General features: G+C 49.4%; 1 protein-coding gene across 5 annotated transcripts in view; it reads left to right on the top strand.

The window, feature by feature from the left end:
• Positions 1-21,550, top strand: part of LOC142575637 (mitochondrial sodium/calcium exchanger protein-like) — a 156,699-nt gene that overhangs the window by 84,406 nt on the left and 50,743 nt on the right. For 4 of the 5 annotated variants that reach the window (XM_075685159.1, XM_075685156.1, XM_075685155.1 and 1 more), the window contains exon 2: positions 12,612-12,764. In XM_075685159.1, coding sequence (XP_075541274.1) covers positions 12,612-12,764 — 153 coding nt within the window. Of the gene's footprint in view, positions 1-6,947; positions 7,205-12,611; positions 12,765-21,550 lie in introns of those variants that run through there. The other variant, XM_075685160.1, reaches the window with a different exon arrangement.

The following is a 21,550-nucleotide window of genomic DNA, read 5'->3' on the forward strand; positions in this document are numbered from 1 at the left end:
ATGAGCTCGTCTACTCGAAGAGGCGATTATTACTTGCACAAAAAAAAAAATCTGAAATGTACAATATACGAATTAACCAACATTCGCTCATTAAGTTTTTGGCTAATTGCCTTGTGGCACACATTGCAATTCACAAATTGTAGCCAGTGAAACTGCAAGGCGTATCCACTTGAAAAGAATTGTGTGGATGGCACCATTCCCGAGATGTGCGCCGTTAAACTTGCGGTAAAAATTCACTGTAACTGTAAGGCAAAAGAGTAACTGGAATACCAATGCATTTCTCCGTGAAGTTCGGCAATTGATAACTCGAAACTGGTGTCATCCTGAGAATCTGTTTCAAGCGGATCCGCCTTGCGAACTTCCCCGGCTGGAATTCGTAAATTGCAAATATGTGCCATAAGGTAATCGGTTAACAACTTAATTATTGATTTTTTGCTCATTATTCAATTATGCGTTTCAATTTCTTGTGCGAGTGATGTCTGCCTGCTCGAGTGATGTCTGCCTGCTCACGGACTAGAATTGTGCCATCTGCCACAGATAAATATAAAAAAAAATCGCTTGAAAGTGTTCGCTGAAACACCCAGTATACTATACAGTCCATGTCAAAAGTTCCGTATGGGCGCTCCTAGGCGAGTAACGTAATCACGTGGAACCGCGCTCTGTGGTATGCCGTGCTCTAGCTTAATCGATCGCTTTCTGATGTATATACTTCCGCTTTTGCGTCGCTCGACTTTGACTGCGACGAGTGGCTGGAATGAGACCTGCGGGGGTATTCTGTAAGAGTGCACCTATAGTGGACTGTCCATTTCGGCCGCTGCTGATTGGCTAGGGCCGCTCGTCTCCTCCTCTCTCGTACAGCTGCATCCAATCAGCAGCGGTTGAAATGGCCAGTCCACTAAGTGGACTCTTACAGAATACCCCCCTGCTTCAGCGGCGCATATCCCGTTGATTAACTCCGCCGCAATGCGACCTTCAAAACAACTCGGCACTGAAAGGCACACGCCGTGTACCTTTCGTCCGCGGCCAGACTTGCGCGACCCTGAAAAATCGGGAACACATTTTTCCGGACAAGCTTCCGGTTGACGCTGCAGAAGCCGCTTCAATTACGCCCGCGGCGGCCGCGTTCACACGGGAGCGGAACGCGAAAAACGCTCGCGTCACCGTTCGTTGAGCCGCGCGTTAAAAGAACCCCTGGCGGTCAAAACGAATCTGACAACCTCCACTGTGCAGTATTGTAAGCCACCATGCAGTGTCTTTGTGGTCGCCACATCGCCGGTCCTGTGTTTAACGAACGGACTGATCAGTCCAGAGGCACGGCCTCCTCCGTGCGAGGGTCACCGCAGGATCAGCGCGTGTTCCCCGTGCCTATGAATGATCGGGTTGCGCCCCGTCGCCGTTGCGTGTGACAAGACAACGGTGATGTCGAAACTCGTGTTTGTCGAACGGTCGTGGCCCCGTTGCAGAGCGAAAAGAAAAAAAAAATTCTTCGGTTTACAGAGCTCTTCGGCGTCAAGGAGAGCCCCACGTGCCACAGTGTGAATCCGGTGTGGCGTTTCCGCGACGACGCTCCAGACTTTCATCGATTCAATAACGTAGACCTTGTTCGGAAAGGCGTTCTTTTAACTTGAAGCCCACGCTTGACTCGAGTTAAATGACGCCTGTCGTGAACGCGCCGAAAGGAAACCCAACGAGCGCCCCTGGGCACGTCCCCGCCAGGCGTCATTTGGGTCGAGTCAAGCCATGGGCTTCGAGTTAAGAATCCGTTTCTGAACGCGCGGTTAAGTAATCCGTTACATCGGTGACGTTTGACCGACCCATTTCGGGGCGTTGCATCGAAGGGTCGAGAGGGCCGGCGCGACTTGGATCGCGAGACACGGGCTTGCGTCCGGTTTCGATATGCGCTTTGTGCGTCGCACTTGGTGAACCGTCTCGCGCGCAGTGTAGTACTTCCTTGCGCCGTGTACGCTTCTGAGTGATGGCTCACCTGAACGAGACATACCTGTCAAACATTTCCCGAAAGGAACGTGCTCGAGAGGAGCGATAACCGGCTCGCCTCGCAAGACTGTAGATCCCCCCGAAGCCCGACGTCCTCCTCCTCCTCTTCCTCCTCCTTCTGTTAAGAGGTGGTTCTTTTGTAAAACGACCCATATACATTCTCCTCAGTGTCAGTCAATTTAGACTGCACGGTGTCGACGACCTCAAAGCGTGTGTTTCGATGTCATCACGCCGCTGCCACCGTCGTCGTGCCATTAATTGTCATCCCTGCTGGCTCTTTGCCACAGTTTTGTACAATCAGGCGATACCGGACGTATTGACACGTGGACTTGTTTGTCATTTTCGGGTGAGCGCTTTTCACCGTCTACCAAATGCTGTCGGTCAAGGCGGGACGCGCCTGCATGCATCGGGAAGTTTCTGGAATGTTATCGATTGTTCTATCCACTGTCTGCTGTCACCGAACCTTGTGTAATCTGATTGCATGTATGCGCGACGCGAATGGTGTAGAACTTTCTGGAAGACCCGCGGGCACCAGCGACTACTTTGGAACCTTCGATGGCACGCGCATAAAATCCGACGCGCTTCACCGCGGTCGGTCAGATTTCGACGATCGCCGGTTGCGTTCGCCGCTATCGCTGTGCTTTGGGTGTAGCATGTTTTTGTGGGCACTAGGTTCGCCCAATAAAACGCTAGTTTCGTCAGCCGCCGTTCTGCTGCCTTACTCACCGTCACTACTACGTGACAATGTAGTGCAAACAAACCACCGGATATGGTGGGAAACAAAGCGGCTCTTTCCGAATATTTGGGACATACTGAAAGTATGCTCCACATATTTGGCGTTCTCAAACTCGGCGGTTTCATACTGGTGTGTGTGTGTGTGTGTGTGTGTGTGTGTGTGTGTGTGTGTGTGTGTGTGTGTGTGTGTGTGTGTGTGTCCTTGCGCTCAAAAATAAAGTCCTTGTAGACCATTCTAGATAGGGTTGTTGGTGGCGGTGCCAAAAAGAAAGTCCACTCGCCAAGAATAAAAGAAGAATAAAGAACACGACGTTTCGGGCCCCGTACGGGTCCTGTGGTCACAACGAGGATAGATAAGGAGATAGATAAGCGCGGCTATTTTACGGGTGAGGTGGCGCAGCGTGCGGGTGTATGTCTCGGGAAGGTTACCCCGCGTTCTGTTTGTCGTGCGTCTATATAGTTGACTGAATGTAGTATGATTCTAAAAGCAGACGGGCAGATAAGTGTTTCTCTTTTGCAATGATGGCTGCCGAGTCGCAGTCAGTGCTGTGTCCGGTTAGTTCGCGATGTCCCGCCAGGACGTTCGCAGCTGTGTGGCCCTTGGCGACGTCATTCACGCGTTGTTTCAGGCGCCGTTTAAAATTTCCGCTCTCGCCGATGTAGGACACGCCACACTCCTTGCATGTTATCTTGTAGATCAATCCCGGGTAGTCCGCGTGCTTCAAGGGGTCTCTTGCGCGGACCAGCTGTTGGCCAGGTTGTCGGAAAGGCACGTGGGCGATTTGCACACCGTATGTGGTATGGTATGATGAACTTTGTTCAGGTCCTGAAGATCAGCCCTTAGGTTGACGCAGGCGGCTCCCTCGTCGGGACAGTAAGTTTTAACCTTACTGCCGTATCGTAGGCTTTCTGGACGGCCTGTACTTGATCGAAAAGCCGTATAGCCCTTAAAAATTTCTTGCAAGCGCTTCGCTTGTACCCACCGTGCAAGGTATACTGCCGCGTGCTTCGCCGTTTCTTTCGCCGTTTCACGGCGAGGCTTCGCTGATTGCCGCTCCTGCGTTCTGAGCAGTTGTAGAGGGTAACCGTCGTTTAACAGGTCCCCTTCAGAGAACCTGCAGCCCTTGCCCTATACGTTTCGTGGGTCTGGAGCAGACGCGGAATTGCACGGAAAGAAAGAGTGCCGCTGCGACGGATCGCTTTTCTCCCAGTTGGGTGCGCCGAGTCGAAGCTCAGGTATACTTTCCCGTGCCCGTTGGCTTTCTGTACACGCCAGTCCTTAAAGCCGCTTGAAGTCCTCTCAGCGAGGACATCCACGAAGGGAACGCTGCGCCCATTGGTTTCCTCTCCAGCTTGTGAACTGTACACTCTGCTTGAAGGAATTGAGGGGCTCGAGGAAATGTGTTGCGTACCGGTGACGGATAAGGCAGTAGCAGTCGTCCACGCATCTCAGAAAGAGCTTTGGTCGCGTCCCGAATGAAGACAATTGGCGGTACTTTCCAGATCCTCCAGAGCAATATGATGGCGCAAACGACGGGTCACAGAAGCTCCCATCGCGGCGCCGAATACCTGCTCGTAATACTCCTTGTTAAAGAGGAAGTACGGATTCTCGAGGCAGGATTTTGGAAAGCGGCAAACTTCAAGGGTTTCGAACGGCGTACGCTCGGGCAAAAAAAAAAAAAAAAGGACAACAGTCAGCCTCGAGAAGTTTCCTGCGGCGCTCGACCGCATAGTCAATAGGCACGCATGTAAACATTGACTTTACGTCAAAGGAGATGACGACTTCGTCGTCGTCAATGCAGACGTTCCTTATTTGCTCGATGAAATGAACGGAGTCTTTGACGAAAGCGGGCGTGAGTCCCGCAAGCGGCTTAAGAATACGGCGCAGGTAGCCGGTTTTCGTCGAACGCTTGACTGTGACTATAGATAGGGTTGCTAAACCTCTCGGCGCGGGGGGTCGATTTCTGGAAACAGAGGCTTCCGGATCTACAAGCTGCGTCGATCGCAGTACTTTGACACCTTGATATACGATCACACTTCCGTAAGCGCCGGGTGAACAAACCCTCGCGGACAGCGTTTCGAACGCCTCGACAAAAACCGTCATAAGTGCGCGCTTTCTTTTTCACTAAACTTTCTTTGGCTCTTCTCCCACCTTGTGTTCTTTTTTAATGTTTCTGGCCGTTTATGCGACCTCGAGGGTGACCTTGACACGTGCCTATATATATGTATAAAGAAAATAAATTTACGATGGTTGGTTCCGAACCTGGTTCCCCCAGCACATAAGCCCTACACGCGCTATCCGTAAGGTCACGGACGATTTTTTTTTCTTTATTGTTGTTGCTGTTTATGTCGCAAGTAGGACTGACGGAACGTAATGTACTAAATGTTAGGATGTGAAACGTTGACCCAGTGTGGTTAGATAAACGTTAGGCCGTTTCCATCTCGCGTCTTGTTGACTTGTATTCTCTCTCTCTCTCTCTCTCTCTCTCTCTCTCTCTCTCTCTCTCTCTCTCTCTCTCTCTCTCTCTCTCTCTCTCATTTTGTCATGTTTTGCCGGGGTGGCACAGCAACCATGGCGTTCTGTTGCTGCGCACAAGGTGGCGGGTGCGATTGCCAACCTCCGCGGTCTCATCTCGATAAGGGAGGGGATGCAAAAACGGACAAAAAGAAAACGTTCGTGTACTTAGATTGATGTCCACTAATATGTGCATATATTCATGCTCTAAGTGCAGTTTATTTATTTATTTATTTATTTATTTATTTCCGGTACTGCAATCTCCATTGCAGTACCAAAGGTGCACTTACATTAATTAATGTACATAGTAAAAATTAATTCGGAGCACACCGCTTTGACGTCTCTCGAATCCCACCAGTGTTACTTTAGGGCGGCAAAAAAACATCCGGGAATCGACACCAAGCGAGAGGCGGGCACTGGCAGACTATTCGCGTGTCCCTTTCATGCAAGGGGGAAGGGGGTGGGGGAGAATCTCCCCTACACGGCGTAAAGCCTATACACGCGGCTTAATGCCGGCGGCCTTTGCATGCTGGTACAGGTGGTATATATACGTACGGTGTCCCTCTCTCCGCCGATTCGCGCGATAACACCGTTAATGCGGGGCTGTAGCTTCGTATTCGCCGGTGACGTTTCGCACGTCCCGCATAGTGCGCTTCGCGTCGCGCTGCCTGACGCGGTGGCACGACGACGACAACGGAGATGGCGACGGTGAAGAAGCTTGACGACGGCGGGTCTATCCGCTATGTACGATGGTACGAGGACGGCATAAGGAGCAACGCGACTGGGACGGCGCGACGAAGACGAAACGACGACAGCGGGCGGTGCAGCGTGGCGATCGGCGTCGCCGACGCGGCGAATGGCACGCCACTAAGACAAATGACACGACGACGGAGATGCCGCGAGGACGACGACGGCACGAGGACCGCATGCGATGATGGCGTTTCAGCGACGACTGTGAGGGGACGAGGGACAGTGCGAAACATTTCAAATCTCTGTATATAGGGGCCCGCCTTTCGAGATGAGAACCCTTCACGAAAAGGCAGCGGGCACCGGGATGGGAGGGGGACAGCACTGTCGATCAAAAAAAAAATGTACATATACGGTGTGTTTCCCGGCAGCACTTGGGCTCAACTACGAGTATAGTTCCCGATCGAGGTGGGCGCTCGCCAAATTTCGCCGCCGTTTTGCGGTTACGCGGCGGTTATGTGCAGCGGCGCGTCCAGCGGTTGTGATATCACTCCACAACCGAGGCATGCGCAGGCGTCAGCCCGTTAACGCGCCCGCAGAGCGTCCCGGCGAAGGATTCCCGCCGAACGCAACCCGTCTCTGCCGCATGTTGCGCGTTTCATCGCAACGTCACGCTCGCGAACCCGGAAAGCGACAGCGCATGCGTGCGACTGTCGAGAGTAAAACAGCTGTGCCGGCCCCGCAGCTGAGGCGCGCACTGTCCGGCTCGTGTGCACGTATATACTTATACTTATAAACATCCTTCGGAGAAAGAGAAGGCGAGGGGGTGGGGGCGGGGAATCCGCGAGTCGGCAGCAACGCGTGTGGGCCTCGAAAAAAGCAAAAAAAGAAAACCTGCGGGCCACATACATCGCCGAGTTCGCACACGCGCACACGCGAGACAATCAGCTCAGGTATGTCACGCTGCAATCGAACACCGCCGTCGCAACATACGAGCACCGCTATACGTCGAAAAACGAAAAAAAAAAAAAATGCGCGCTGACTCTCGTTAGCGACAGTCGTGCACGCACGTGGACTGAGCAGGCGACGTTGTTGTGCAGCGCGCAGTTTTGCGTCGACGCTTTCCACGGGCAGACGCCAAGAGCCGGCGCATCGCAGTGCTAACGGGTGCACGAGAGAGAGAGACGTGTGTGGGGAGGCGCAGGACCGCTCGGATGAGCGTTCGCGCGCGCCGCAATTGTCCACGCGATGGATACGCACGGCGGAAGAGTGGTACGTGGACGAGCTTCGTTGTTTGTTTCTGTGAATGGGACTCGCGTTCGACGCCGTTCATTATTTTTCGTCGGTACTTATTTTTAATTCGTACCTAATCGTGGTCGTTTGCTTTTTCTTTCTTGTTTTGTTTTTTGATTCGAAGATGCTTTATTTCGTCGTGCTTTATTTCGCCAATTCGCGTCCAGGTGAAATCTTGTCTTTTTCCCTCGTTTTTTTTTCTTTCTCATTGACATGCCTATAACGCAATATAGATGTAGAGAGAGGTCGTGAGTTCCATAACTTTCATACCCGAAAACATGACGTCACGTTATGGGCTGCGTAACCGTGATCACTGTGTGGCATTATCGGAAGGGCTATCACCCTCCTCCCCTTCTCCCTCCCCCGTCCAAAAGAAATGCATAAATAACAAAATTGCATATCTTTTTGTGCTATTCTGTGATATCGGACACTTTGACACGCTTAGATATTCCTTGTCTGAAGCTCCCATCCGTTCTCCTTGTCGAAAATTTCTCTGTATTCAGAGGCATTCAGCCGCCACTGACCGCGAAATTGCGTACACAAGCTAAAGATTGAGCTGATGAGAACTGTCATGCTTCGGCGAGTTGATTATGTTAAGCAATTCGTTACTGCGACACCAGTTCGTTCTGTTACGTCATCGTCGCCGTCGCCATATAGTTCCCTACGAAAGTCACTAAGAAAGCGCTAGCGCTGCGATCGTTCGTCTAGCACGAGAGTACTAAGGCTAAAACGTGGATCTGTCTAGTCTTAGTGCTTGACACGGCTTCGAACGTTCTTGTGGCTTTGTTTATTACGCCTTATTTTGCCAAGCTTCGAAGCGTTCGCATAGCTCGCTACAAACACGGCGAGGCAAGTAATTAGCCGTTGCGCACATGCGCAATAATTGCGAAACGCTGCAGTCATGACACAATATCGATTCGTCACTGGATACGCATAATTCGTGTATTAAGCGAATCTTAATATGCTTCCAGTTTCGCTGCGGCAACATGTTGTTGTCAGTTATCAGTCTACCAAGTCGCAAACCAGTCCAAAGCCAGAAGGGCGGAGTCCGGAAAAATTCGTGTACTACCCGTCGTCCTTGTGCCGGGGTGACATTCCGGACAATGCGAAATTCATGGCGTGTTGGCGCGTTCAGCCAATCAGAAACGCCGTGGCAGCACTGTGAGCCAATTAGACATACCAATATGGCGAGCTCCACAGCATGGCGGAATTTGACACTGTCCAAAACGGCACCCTGGCTTGAACTCTGGCCGTGTGGCATGCAGCTCGCCTATAGTATGGGATATAGAGCCAGGGTTCGTTCAAATAATTTTTTTGTATATGAAACCCTGTGGTCGTCGTCAGGTCGACCTCTCATATTGAGCTTTGCCCTCACCCTGTGGCGCAGAAAGAAAAGAAAAGAAAGCAAACTAAATATTGCCCCGGACCGTGAACGAGAACCCTGATCAGATGAGCGTGTTATTACCGCGCTATCGACCGGCCTTCCTTTTGTCTTTCGTAGCATTTATTTGCGTACGCACAGTCTCATGAACAAGTAGCGTTAGCTTATCGACCAACTATTCAGACTCATATGTGCAGCGCATTATGGCGCAATGATGCCATCCCGACGTGTGCAAATTAACCGCATTCGCTGTTAGCACGCTCCAGGTACGTATCCAAGGGCCACCATATAAAATGCGCAGTTCACATTTCCGAGGAGTTATTCAACGGAATATTTTTTCACTAGGAGGTGGATAAGGATAAGCACTTCACCAAGATGGCGCACGACTGTAACAGTCCAGTTTAACGTCCATTCGCCATAAACATCTTTTGGATTGATAGTCATTCCAGCGAAATGAACTTCTGGAGAAATAGGCCGTTATATATATATATATAACAGTACGTTATCCCGAGGAGTTGGCAACACGTATCACACTAGGTAGAGGATTGACGGAACCTTGCCCGTGCAGACGTGGTTTGCAAAGAAAAAGCGTTTTCGTTTCTTCAGTTACTGGTGCATGTGGTTGTAGCCGATACAATAGAACACTGTTTCACAAGCACGTGAAGACGGTCATCCTGCTTTCGGACATCCTTCAGCGAACTCCGAAGAAGGACTTCAGCATCGATCAATATCGCCACGCTGTCGCGCAGCTCCGCCGCTTGGCAAGTTGCGCGGAGTTGTGTGCGTCACGCACACAACCGAGAGTGGTGGGGGTTTTATCTGCGTGCGTTTCGGAAGCCGCAGCTGGCAGTACCGCATGCATAGCGGGCAGAAAGGACGTTGTGCCAATCGCGAAGAAGCGCAGTGTTTCTTTTCTTTTTCTGGCGAAGCTTGCGGTGCCCGCAGTAACTGAACAACACCTGTCTCCCTAAACGAACTCATAATCGCATGAATAGCTCAGGTCTGCTGGTTTCTGTCTCGTTATTTCTTTATGTTTTGTGGTTCTAAGCATGGGAGAAAAAAATCTGTATATGCGACGGAGCTTACAGGGCGTGTTGACACGTACGCGCTGAAAAGGATGCCAGGTACCTCCACGATTTCTTTTAGAGCGCAGCGCTTAGGCGCCCGTTCCTGCGGCGAGCGTCGGCGTCGGCGTAACCGAGGGAACGAGCGCAGCGAAGGGTGAAGGGCGAACGCGAAGCGCAGCGCAACGGGGGATGAAAGACGCGAGGAGGAAAGCGGAGGAGGAGGAGGCCGTGGCGAAAGGGCGAGAAGAAAAGCATAGTGCGGCGAAGAAGGCTACGAGATGGCGCCAGAGTAGCGCGCGACATCCGGGAGGTCTGTCGGCGGCGGCTGCTGTTAATTGCGAGTGTGCAGAACTCCAGAACAGGCAGGCTGACCTCACAACCACCCCGAAGGACAAAATCACCGTTGCTCCTGTCCCAAAAGGGAATGACCCCGTTCTAAACCCGCGACTCGGAGAGGCTAGAGCCGAACACTAAAAGAAAACGTACGAGGACAGGAGTAATGCATACCAGTCTGATGGCACCGTACACACAGCACGTACACCGCGGTTTAAAACCACATTGGTAGACGGCGTTTACAGAGAAGTAGCGAGTACCACAACGCGGGCCTACAACATGGGCGAAGCCAAGGAGGTAGCCATTGCTACGGCTACTGCGGCGCACACGAACACAAGTGAGTAAGCCCACATCGTGACGGACTCCATGCAGGCGCGTAGAAACTGCGGAAACGGTAGGCTCGGCGTAGCAGCAGCCAAGACAATAAATAAACACAAGGAGCTTCGCGCGATCAAACTCCTTTGGATGCCATGTCGTGCTGGCGTCGGAGGAAACGAACTCGCCCACGTGGTGGCCACTGCGCACGCAACATACCAGTGGCGCCCCGACAGTGAGGCGAACATCGAACCCGAACCGGTATACTGGAGCCAATCGGAAATCCTTGAGGAAGAAGAGCAAAACTTTATTGGTAGAAAGAACTTCGTTGCCCCTAAAACGGGGTAACGCCGTGTGGTCGGGCCCCTCCCTATTCCAAGGCACCGCTGGCCCTCGCCATCCTTTCTGCCCCCCGGACGAGCCTGAGCTGATCCCCGAGGGCGGAGCTGGACAGCAATGACTCCCACCTCGCTCTCGTGTTATCATCTTCTCGTTCTCCTTGAATGTTACAAAAGGGCTCGAATTAAGCTCGCCCCGCCGGAGACTAAGCAAAAGCGGAACAAGTCACTTGGTGGAGGTCGCGAACCTGAAACTTACCCACACCTACGTCTCCTACACAAAGTAGATAAAGAGCGCCATCCAGACGGCTGCCCGTGGTGCGGGGCCGAGCCCACGCTGGACCACGTCACATGGGAACGCGCCAGGGCTTCTCCTCAAGACAACACTCACGAAACTCACAACCGGGAGCCCTTGCTCCCCTGTTCGGAGGAGGCAGCGCAGAGGGGCTGCCCACGCTCCAGGCAAGCCGCAGAGCTCGAGCCAGCGCGGCACTAGGAAAGGGGCCCCCGATGCCAGCCTGGAGACCGCTCGTCCCATATTCTACGAGAAGTGTTTTCTGCTATACTGCCGCTGTTAATCGCGCCCACGCGCTGCCCCTCGCGATCTCCAGATTAGCCAGGCAGTCGCGCCTCACTTCGCTCCGTTTGCATCGTGCCGCACGAGAGTGACCGTCCGTGCCAGCCAATACGTCGCGAGATGAAGAACGCGTATATATAGAGTTGCGCTCAAATTTCGCACTAGGTAGTATCGTAATCGTCGCTGAATTTTTTTTTAAATCTTCCGTATAAACTATTGAAGAACTTCCAATAGTCACGAGACGAGCTGCACTTTTCGCGTTTTTATTCGTGATTACGTTATCCTCCGACAGTTCTGGCAGGTAACACTTTACACATGCCTCTATTTTCTTTTTTTTTGTGCCGTGCCATGTGGGACAACAACAGCAACAACAAAAAACGAAGTCATGCTATCGACTTTTCAGGTCATAACCTAATTTCCAACAGTGAATTCGGTATTCTTAGTATTGTTTATTTGGTGCGCAGTGGTGGCTCGTACATAACTTAGACTCAGGTGTTACCTTGCGATGTTAAAATAAATAAATAAATAAATAAATAAATAAATAAATAAATAGATGCAGTACCCGGGCCCTTGTCCCGTTACTACGTAGGATGAGAGCAATAATATATAGACCGGTATAAAATATATTGTTTCAACACAAGCAAAATATTTCGCATGCCTACTTAAGTGAGGTCAAAATGCTAGCGTAACACACAAAAGTAAAAAAAGAAAAGAAAGGAATCGTCGACCATAGCATCCGTAAATCATCAACCGATATGCATCGACACAGAAAATGTCTTATTTGTTGTTGATCGGTGTTGTTTTGCTGTGAGACACTGGTCGCGACAATGCCAGAGAACGTTCCAACCAGTTCAAGGCATTCAACGAGGACAATGGTTTCGGAGATTGTATAGCTGGTGCCGCATTTTCACCCCGTATCGGCGCATACAAAACGGGAAGGGTAGGGAGGGAAGTAAGACGAGCGTTGCCGAGGACTCTAGTATAAGCTTGACGATAGGGGCGGCTTGCACGAACATTTAGTGACGGAAATAGTAACGAATTTAAGAACGCCTTCTTGTGCGGACTAGACGTTGTCTGTGGGACACTTAAGAACGACTCGCAAAGACGATAGGTCTTTGCGAGTCGGCGCGGATCAGAACGAGCACCAAACCAAATGTGCGACGCGGGCTAGCGCTCGAGGAAAAAAAAAAAAGTAAGAAAGAAAAGAAAAGAGCGCTCCCGATTCCCCGTGCCGCAACAGGCCGAATTTTGCAAGAAACACGTTCTCGGAAGTTGATAGTTAAATGCGTCGGTTCATTCTCCTCTCTAAGCTGTTCTTTTTTTCTCTCTCTCTTTCTTTTTCTTCCCGCACGTGGCGTTCCGGTGCTGCCCGAAGTGCGACCGGGTGCACCACCTGAACGCGAGCCTACAGTGCGATTTCGTGTCCAGCAACGAGGAGTGTCATTCGGACGAGCAGTACCTGGCCTACACCACGTTCGTCTACTGCGCCTTCGGGTCGGGACAGACCGTGCCGGGGCTCGTCGTACTTGTGAGTAAAATTTTTGTCGCGATTTTCATCATCATCATCATCATCATCATCATCATCATCATAATCGTCGTCGTCGTCGTCGTCGTCGTCGTCGTTGTTGTTGTTGTTGTTGCCACTGCAAGACGAAATCCTCTCACAGCGATCTCCCATTACCCCTGCATTTTGCGCTAGCTGGTTCCCATTCGCGCTTGCGAATTTCTCGGTTTCATCGCCCCACCTAACTTTCGGCCGTCCTCGACTGCGCTTCCCTTCCCTTGGCACCCGTACCGTAACTCTAGTGGACCACCGGTTATCAGCCCTACGCATCGCGTAGCTAGCCGGGCTACTCACCCCCCCCCCCCCCCTTTTTTTTTTCTCCTAATGTGAAGTGGAGTATGGGATGTCCCCGTTTGCTTCCTCATCCACACCGTTCTCTTCCCTATTAAATACATGTAGAAATGCTTTCGCGAGGACCGGCTTGAACGTACATTGATGCATTTGACAGAATAAATTAATCTTTAGCGGCTGTAGGTGGTAGAATATTGATTTCGGTCGGTTTTTTTTTTTTTTTACGAAGATTCTTGAAAATTAGCAAGCCTAAAGAGAAACTAAAGCACGAAGATTACAAACGTGGTAATTCTGCACCAAAAACAGATGCTGCAGTTCTGTAAAATGCATGAAACGGGTAAAATCTGATACACGGATTTACAACTTAACTTGCGGGGTTTTACTTGCCAAAACCACGATCTGATTATGAGACACGCCATGGTGGGGGACCCCGGAATAGTTCTGACCACTTGGGGTTCTTTTGTGCACCTGAATCTAAGTACACGGCTGTTTTTTTCATATCTCCCTCATCGGGCGCTGTGATCTGGATTCGATCCCGCGACCTCGTGCTTAACAGCACAACAGCAAACCCACTAAGCAAGCACGGCGAGTATAGCTTAGAACTGGCGCGAAATCGTTACATCGGTTATGAAAATTTTTGCAAAAGTCCTGCTAACTCATCAGCTCTATATTCCAGAGCGGTGTATAATATATCAATGTTTGTCCTATTCAGGTGCCCCAATTAGTGAACCTTACAGAAATGTTATGTAGTTTTTAAAATTGTTATTATTACCGAGTTTGACAGTTGTAAACGTAAGTCCTGACTTTTTATTTTATATATCCATTGTCGAGAATTTCTCTAAACGCATCGATCGCATAAATGAAATATCTCTTTCATCCATTCGGTAGATTTTAGCTTTTCTCTCTCTCTATCTCTCTCTCTCTTTGCTGGAGCAAAACCTTATCAAATTCCGTGCAGTGGATTCCCAGCCCAAAGATTTCCCTGTTCCAGTGTATTCGGAGAGTGTGCGCGCTGAGGGAAAACTTCCTTTTAAGCTATACTAGACAGGAAATTAATTTGACCTGCGTTCGTAAATTACGTTGCTGAATTACCGGGGAAAAAAAAAAAGCCACTATATCAATCACTGTGAGAAGGGACGCCCGGCGAACCAGAAAAAAAAAATAAAATAAAGCGCACAAAAAAAAGCAGGTGACGGTTATATACGATCTACATATAAGCTGTGTGTATAAATGCCTTAAATGTAGCCTACCAGTGCTTATCGCCCAATCATCCGCGTTCGTGTATACCACGTGACACCTGCGGTTGAGACGACGTGGCCGCCATGGCATTGACTGGCGCTGCAGGCGACCGCCTGGGCTAGGTCCGTGGGCCTAGAACCCGAATGTCCCAGTGCGGTACGTAGGTGGATGCTGTACACAGGAAGCTATAGGTCTTGTGCATGTCACAAACCGTGCGGCATGCAGCATGCACCTCGTGTTTCCCCTAACGCGCTTCCTTTTGTTTTTTTGTTACCTTTCGGTGTAGTTATCGTTTGTGGCCGCTGTTGGATGCGCACTCATTTTCCACGTTGTTTATTCCGCACGCGTTCAGCAATACTTATGATCCCTCTTCTCCGAGTATCGATTTATCTGCTCGTCATGCCCGCACTTGTGCGTTCCTTTATATTTATCTTTTCGTTGGAAATTCTACAAAAAAGAAAGAAGCGTTACGAGTTGTCTGTATTTTGCAATGTTCTTTTCCCGCGTTAAACAAGAAAAAGAAAACGAAAGAAAAAGAACATTATTGTGAAAGCTCCATGCCCGATAACCATTAATATGCATGTAAGGTATGTTGAATAAATAAATAAATAAATAAATAAATAAATAAATAAATAAATAAATACTAAAGAAAAGTGGACGGCGATATGGTAGAACACCACACGCGTCATGCTGAGGTCGTAGGCTCGACTTCCACCGGCGGCAAGTTGTCGTTTCTTACACTTTAATTCGCCTGTCGTTTCATATTTTCTTATTCAAAACTTAGAGGAAAAAGAAACAGTTATAATTTCTCCTATGTTTTTCGCGGCTTCGGTTTACATACATTTGTTACTCTCGTGTGTATCAAGAATTTGCCAGTAGTTCTGTTGCGAAACTCGCATTCATACAAACCGGAATTTTTCGCGCAAACAATGAAATAGCACACATACTCAGAGGCTCAGAATTCAGTTTGGTGAACTGCGACATTTGGTTCCGGGAAAATGCATTCGATGTTTTTTTCGTTAGGTTCTTTTAGATCGCCGGTTTTCGACAGCTTTTCTCAAATCTTTAAACGCCCCAAGTCAGGAATCTGTTCCGGACAGTCACTCGAATATGTCACATTCCTTCCAACGCAACAAAACATTCAATTGGAGTACGTCGAACGTGTTCTGTGTGAAAGCATTACTGCGTTTGAGGCCATTTCTGGCATGGTGTTTGCGTCTGACGTCTGTCAAAACCCAAAACATCGGCCCGTAAGATGTTCTCCAGAGTTTGTTAGATTCTTCGCAATGTAACGGGGGAAATTGGATTGAAGTGCGCCGAAAAAAAAAAAGAAATTCTGTATGTCAGAGGGCATTTCCGTGCGTTTGAAGCCATTTATGGTATAGACATGTTTACATCTAGTGTCGCTTTAGCAAAAAGAAAAAAAAACGTAAAATGTACACGTAGCGCGCCGCGCGGGCAGGACACGACATTGGCGAGTGGTTGGCCAGCTGAACTTTCAGTCGGGAGAGTCGTCGCTCTCGAATTTTTTTATGGCCCCGTCGCATGCCGGCCGCTTGCCGGCGTGTACGTGTGTGTGCCGCTCAAGTGAAAAACGATACCGTGGCCGTCGGGTCCGCTAATTAAATGTCATGTCGCGTGTGGATCTCGATGCTGCGCGCACCGGAAAACAGTTATGACGTCACTGGAATGCAGCGCATCGCGCACGGCGTCCGCTTCGACCCCGAGCAGGTAAAAAAAAAGTGTTATGCGAGTGTAGTCGTTGTCGCAGGCGTCTGCAAAAGCAACCGTCGGAACGAGCGAATACCAATGAGGGGGCTGAAACGAAACAAGCGTTTGACACTTAAAAAAAAAGAGAGAGATAAGAACAACAGCGAGCAAATATGACGCGTCAGGTGCAACGGTAATGCGCTGTTGGCTTCACTTCGGGTGTGACACGGCAGGACACTGGAATATAGCCGCAGTCATCTACGGTGTACTTGGTGTCTTGCGCGTACGAGCGCGATCTCTTGCCGTGCGTTCTTACCGCTGCCGTAGCTGTGGACGGCGTTCAGCCAAGCGTACTTGCGCTGCGAAGCTGCAGACCGCGCAGAGCGTCCCACGTTACCCGGAAGGCTTAACGGACGCGCGAGGTCCCCGCGGTTTGGGCGTTGGAAACGAACGGACAAGCCTCCCGCTGACGGTCGTGTCTTCAAGGTGTTAGTGACACCGCCGACGTATGCGCCACGGAAACACCCCGAAAAATTGAAAGTCCGCGTGCACACCCTTCTCCGGAGAGTCGTTTTCCTCGCCAGCAGACGTGACGTCATAGGCGCGGCGCTTCGGCGTCATCCGCATTGTCCAAATAGCGAGCAGCAGATGAAACAGTTCGGGGATATTCCCGTGAAATGCAGGGCGTGCACGTATGAAGTCGACTCTGTAAATCCGTCGTGCAGCAAAAAAAGAAAAAAAAAACAAGAAACGAAGGGAAAAGAAAAGTAGGGAAGTCGTAACGTGAACATCACGTGGTTCCGTGGCTCCGAAATCCCGGAAGAAGTTAGAAGACTATAGGGTGGAGCATGACGTCAGGCAACTATGGCGTCAGCAAGGCGTCCTCCTCTGAAGCAACCCCCCCCCCCCTCCTTCCGAGGCCTATGCTTTACCTGAACGTTGACTATTGGGAAGCAGGCTCTCCAAGCTTGTCAGACATTTCAAGGCATTGTTAGGTTAGTGATGGCCTTTAGAGACGCCCTCTTCACTATCGGACCTCCGTTACGCACTTTCCTCTCAACTCTCCCGCATACCATCCGCGCTCTCAGCGCCTATAAACAAAAATTTACCGACGATTACGATCCTCTCTAACGCGAAATTTGAGCGTAGCTCTGTGCGTGTTTTCATTTCGCGACATATTGGCTGGCGTGGACAATCGGTTTCGTGCGGCTCGTTGCAAACGGAGCGAAGTGTGGCGTGACTGCCTCGGTAATCTGGAGATCCCGAGAGCCAGCGTGTGGGGTCAGCGCGTGGGCGCAATTCACGGAAGGCGCCGCCGACAAACCTCCCAGACGACGGGTCTACTCTGGCGCCATCTCGTAGCAATCGCTGCCGCACTACGCTTTCCTCCTCGCGTCTTTCATCCGCCGCTGCGCTCCGCGTTCGCTTTCATCCTTCGCTGTGGTCGTTCGCTCGGTTACGACGCCGCCGTCGCTCGATGCAGGAACGGGCGCCTACACTCTAAAGAAAGTTTGCACCCCCCCCCCCCCTTTGGGGTGTATATCTGCCACACAACAATCACCGTAATCTGCCTTGCTTGCTGTTTCCTTTCTTGAAAATGCCGCACCCGCTACTTTCCTGTCGCGAATGCTATGTCATGTTGATAACGCGCATGCCGTTCGCTACTGGGAAGTACCGGGCTCGCAGCGTTAAAGAAAGGAAATGCGGTCAAGACAGATGACGTTCATCGTAGTGTGGCAAGATGCGGCTCAAAGGGTGTGAACTTTTCTTAAAGTGTAAGAGCTGCGCTCTAAAACACCTGCGTATCGCGTGGTGAGGGCCCGTTTCGCAGGGCTTTCCCTTCATATTTTTGACCTGGCTTCGGCATGGTCACGTGACGATCCCTCCTAATATTTCTTTTATTTCCTGCACGTCCTGAATGCGGGAAATGCAGTAGCTTTCTTTTTTTTTTCGTTTTCGAACAAAACCGCTAATGCGGAAAGGGTACATATTGTGACGCCAGAACATTCCCATCTGCTTCTATCTCGTCTACTACTAAACTATATTAAACAATTCCTGGGATAGAACGGCCTCTGGACGATGCTTTAGAACTTCTAGTGTACACTATCATGGGAATTTCTTGCGGGGGCTTCTGGTATACGAAGCAGCATACGAAGCAGAGTTTTCAACAAGAATCGTTAGAGGAGTGCTGCGATCTCTGAGCTACCGCTCGAACGATGAGTGCAGCCACCCGCCGTGGTTGCTTAGTGGCTATGGTGTTGGGCTGCTGAGCACAAGGTCGCGCGATCGAATCCCGGCCCCGGCGGCCGCATTTCGATGGGGGCGAAAACGCCCGTGTACTTAGATTTAGGTGCACGTTAAAGAGCCCCAGGTGGTCCAAATTTCCGGAGTCTTCCGCTACGGCGTGCCTCATAGTCAGAAAGTGGTTTTGGCACGTGAAACCCCATAATTTTTTAATGAGTGCAACTTCGATTTATCTAATCATCATGCCTGTGGCTTATGACGTTGGTCTGCGTTATCTATTAAGATTCATCTCTTTCTCTTTAATTCTGAGGCAATCGCAGTTTTCTAAACACAGAAGTTCAAATGGTATCTGCGCACATGTAAAATCACTGCGAATTGTGACATTGATAACGCAAATCTGTTCGAACTGATCGATCTGCAAAGTCGCAGAAACGATTTCAAGCCAGAGGACGAAGTTTAGCCAGATCCATGTACACCTATCATACCCCGTTGCCTACCCCCTCCCCTTGCTAGCCTAAGCGCTATGCTTGCGGTTCCCTGTAGTATTCCTTTTTTTTTTCTTTTTAGAGCCGAGCTGTTTATGGCTAAGGTTCCGTGTATTTTTCGTGTCCGTCAACAAATCTCTGTGTGCAAAAACTCAGCTCCCAAATTTGATGGGAAATCTTTTCATCATTTGCAAAAATGTATACGTCTTATCGCCTGGATATGCATTTTCAGCAGATTAGTTATCAATAGGCGCCATTTTCAAGATCAATATATTCTCAGGTAGATAATGATGAGAGAGAGAGAGAGAGAGAGTGAACTTTTAGTCTGAGCAAGCTCATTGTGCGCCTCAGGTGGAAGACCTCCTTATTCCAGGTAGCCGATGGTCATGGCGATCTCCCGTATATTATTAGATAAGTTTTTTTTATTGATTACAGGGGTATAAGCCATTGCTTAAGGGGTATGAGCCATTCACTGTCTTACGTGGTGGACAAATTTCTCTTTGGGTAGGCACAGAAGTGCTCACGCATCCAATAACAGCGGTGACACGAGAATGTGTGTGCGTAGCTATCGTCGCGATGACTACCGATCGGGACAATAAATCCGCTCGTACCCTTGTTCAAAATTCTGTGTCACCTCCACGTCGTGTGCTAAACAGGAGCCGCATTCTGAAATGATCACTTTCGGCGATACTATGGCCTTGGCCACGCCTTCGCCATCGGCGTGCGCTCGATTGCCTGTTTTAGCGAACTCGGGTGAGCTGATTGGCTGTTTGAGCACTGCGTCATCCGATTTTGCTTAACCAGCCAATCAGCGTGCGCCTGACGGCGATACTATCGCCGAGACGACAGTATCGCCAAGTTGGATCGTTTTAAGAATACGTCGCCAGCTTCGCCAGTCATCCACCTTCACAGAGTGGAATTGCTCGTGATTTTTTTTTTTTTTTACGAAACTCTGTGGCCAAGCACACACGTCAGCGAATACCCGATAAACCAGGACCTCATCAGTGTTTCTTCTAAACTAACGGAGCATATAATTTATTCTCGTATTGTAAACTTCCTAACATTCGCTAATTTCTTCAATCCTAATCAACACGGTCTTCAGAAAGGCATGTCCTGCGAGACTCAACTGGCTCTATTCGTTAATGACATCAGCTCGCATCTTGATAAAGAAACATACCCATAGACGCCCTCTTTTTAGATTTCCAAAAGGCTTTCGACGAGGTTCCTCATGAACGGTTCTTTCTAAAACTATCATGTCTTAATCTTAACCCTTGTGTTCTCCAATGGATACGCAACTTTCTCACTAACCGTCAACAGTTCGTTTACGCTAACCAATGCTCGTTTGCCTTATCACCCGTCATCTCCGGCGTGCCACAAGGCACATTCCTGGGGCCACTACTCTTCTTAATATACATTGACGACTTACCCATAGGTTGTTCTTCCAAAATTCGTTTATTTGCTGATGATTGTGTAATCTATCGTCCTGTTACTAACGACGCTGATTCTCGCGCTCTCCAGTCCGACCTTAACGTCATTGAAACTTGGTGTAATAATTGGCTAATGTCCCTCAACGTCAAAAAAACGTCGCTACTTACTTTCCATCGTCGCCAATCATTTATTTCAGCTAATTACATTATCGCCGGTTCGTAAATATGTACTGTGACTCCATATAAGTACCTAGGCATTAACTTGTTCAATAACCTCAGTTGGTCCTCGCACATTTGCAACATTAGCAATGATGCCAATCGTGTACTATGCTACCTGCGCCGTAATCTACTTGTTGCTACACCCTCAGTAAAACTACTCGCATATTTAACAATCGTTCGACCCAAACTGGAATACGCATGCTCAGTGTGGGACCCACGCCAATCTAACCTGGCAACAGCGCTAGAATCCATACAGAATCGTGAAGCAAGGTTCATTCATTCTGACTACTCTTACCACACTAGCGTCACTAAACTTAAATCATCTCTGAACCTTCCAACCCTCGAGCAGCGCCGCAAAACAGCAAGACTGTGCCTCTTTTACAAATTTTATCGCTCACTACTTCATCAGACCGACATCACGCCTGCGCATCGCACTTCATCTCGTCATAGCCATTCAAAGGCTGTTTATCCCCCTCCAGCTCGCACCTCCGTCCGTCTTAACTCTTTCTTCGTTCAAACAGCGAAAGACTGGAATCATCTACCTGCTGAAGCGGTGCACCACTCCAGTCATTCATCGTTCAAGGCATTCATTGAAAATATGATCTAAATATGCCCACCCTTCATGTAAAACCCCCAATGGGGTATTTGAGGTACCCCAATAAATAAATAAACAAATAAATATACACACACACACGAAGGGAAGGTGGCGACACCATCTTGACATTTCCGCATCAGGTCTTTGTGACGTCACGGGTCCGAAGAGCATCTGCTCGGGGCTAGTAGAAAATAGCACAGAAACGTTTAAAAGAACACTGTACAGCACGAACTCATATAACATTGCGCTTTGATGTGTTTTTGCATTGTAGACCTTTAGATAAGGTTGGTGGTAATTTTATAAATGTATTCAGAGTGAAGAGGAAGGCATTTGCTCGGGGGCTCCTATCCAAATACATGGGAACGGAGAACTTATTCTCGGTAACCATTGCGCCGCTTTTGATCAAACTTATTGCATTAAGTATAGAAGCTAAAATCTGGCGAATGTATCAAGGGAATCTCTTTTTATTAGGCCGTCAATTTCTTCACGAAAATTCAAAATTAAAAAATAGAAACTGAACTACCCAGTTTACAACACTGT

Source organism: Dermacentor variabilis, chromosome 3 (assembly GCF_050947875.1).
Source record: "Dermacentor variabilis isolate Ectoservices chromosome 3, ASM5094787v1, whole genome shotgun sequence".
NCBI classification, from domain to species: domain Eukaryota; kingdom Metazoa; phylum Arthropoda; class Arachnida; order Ixodida; family Ixodidae; genus Dermacentor; species Dermacentor variabilis.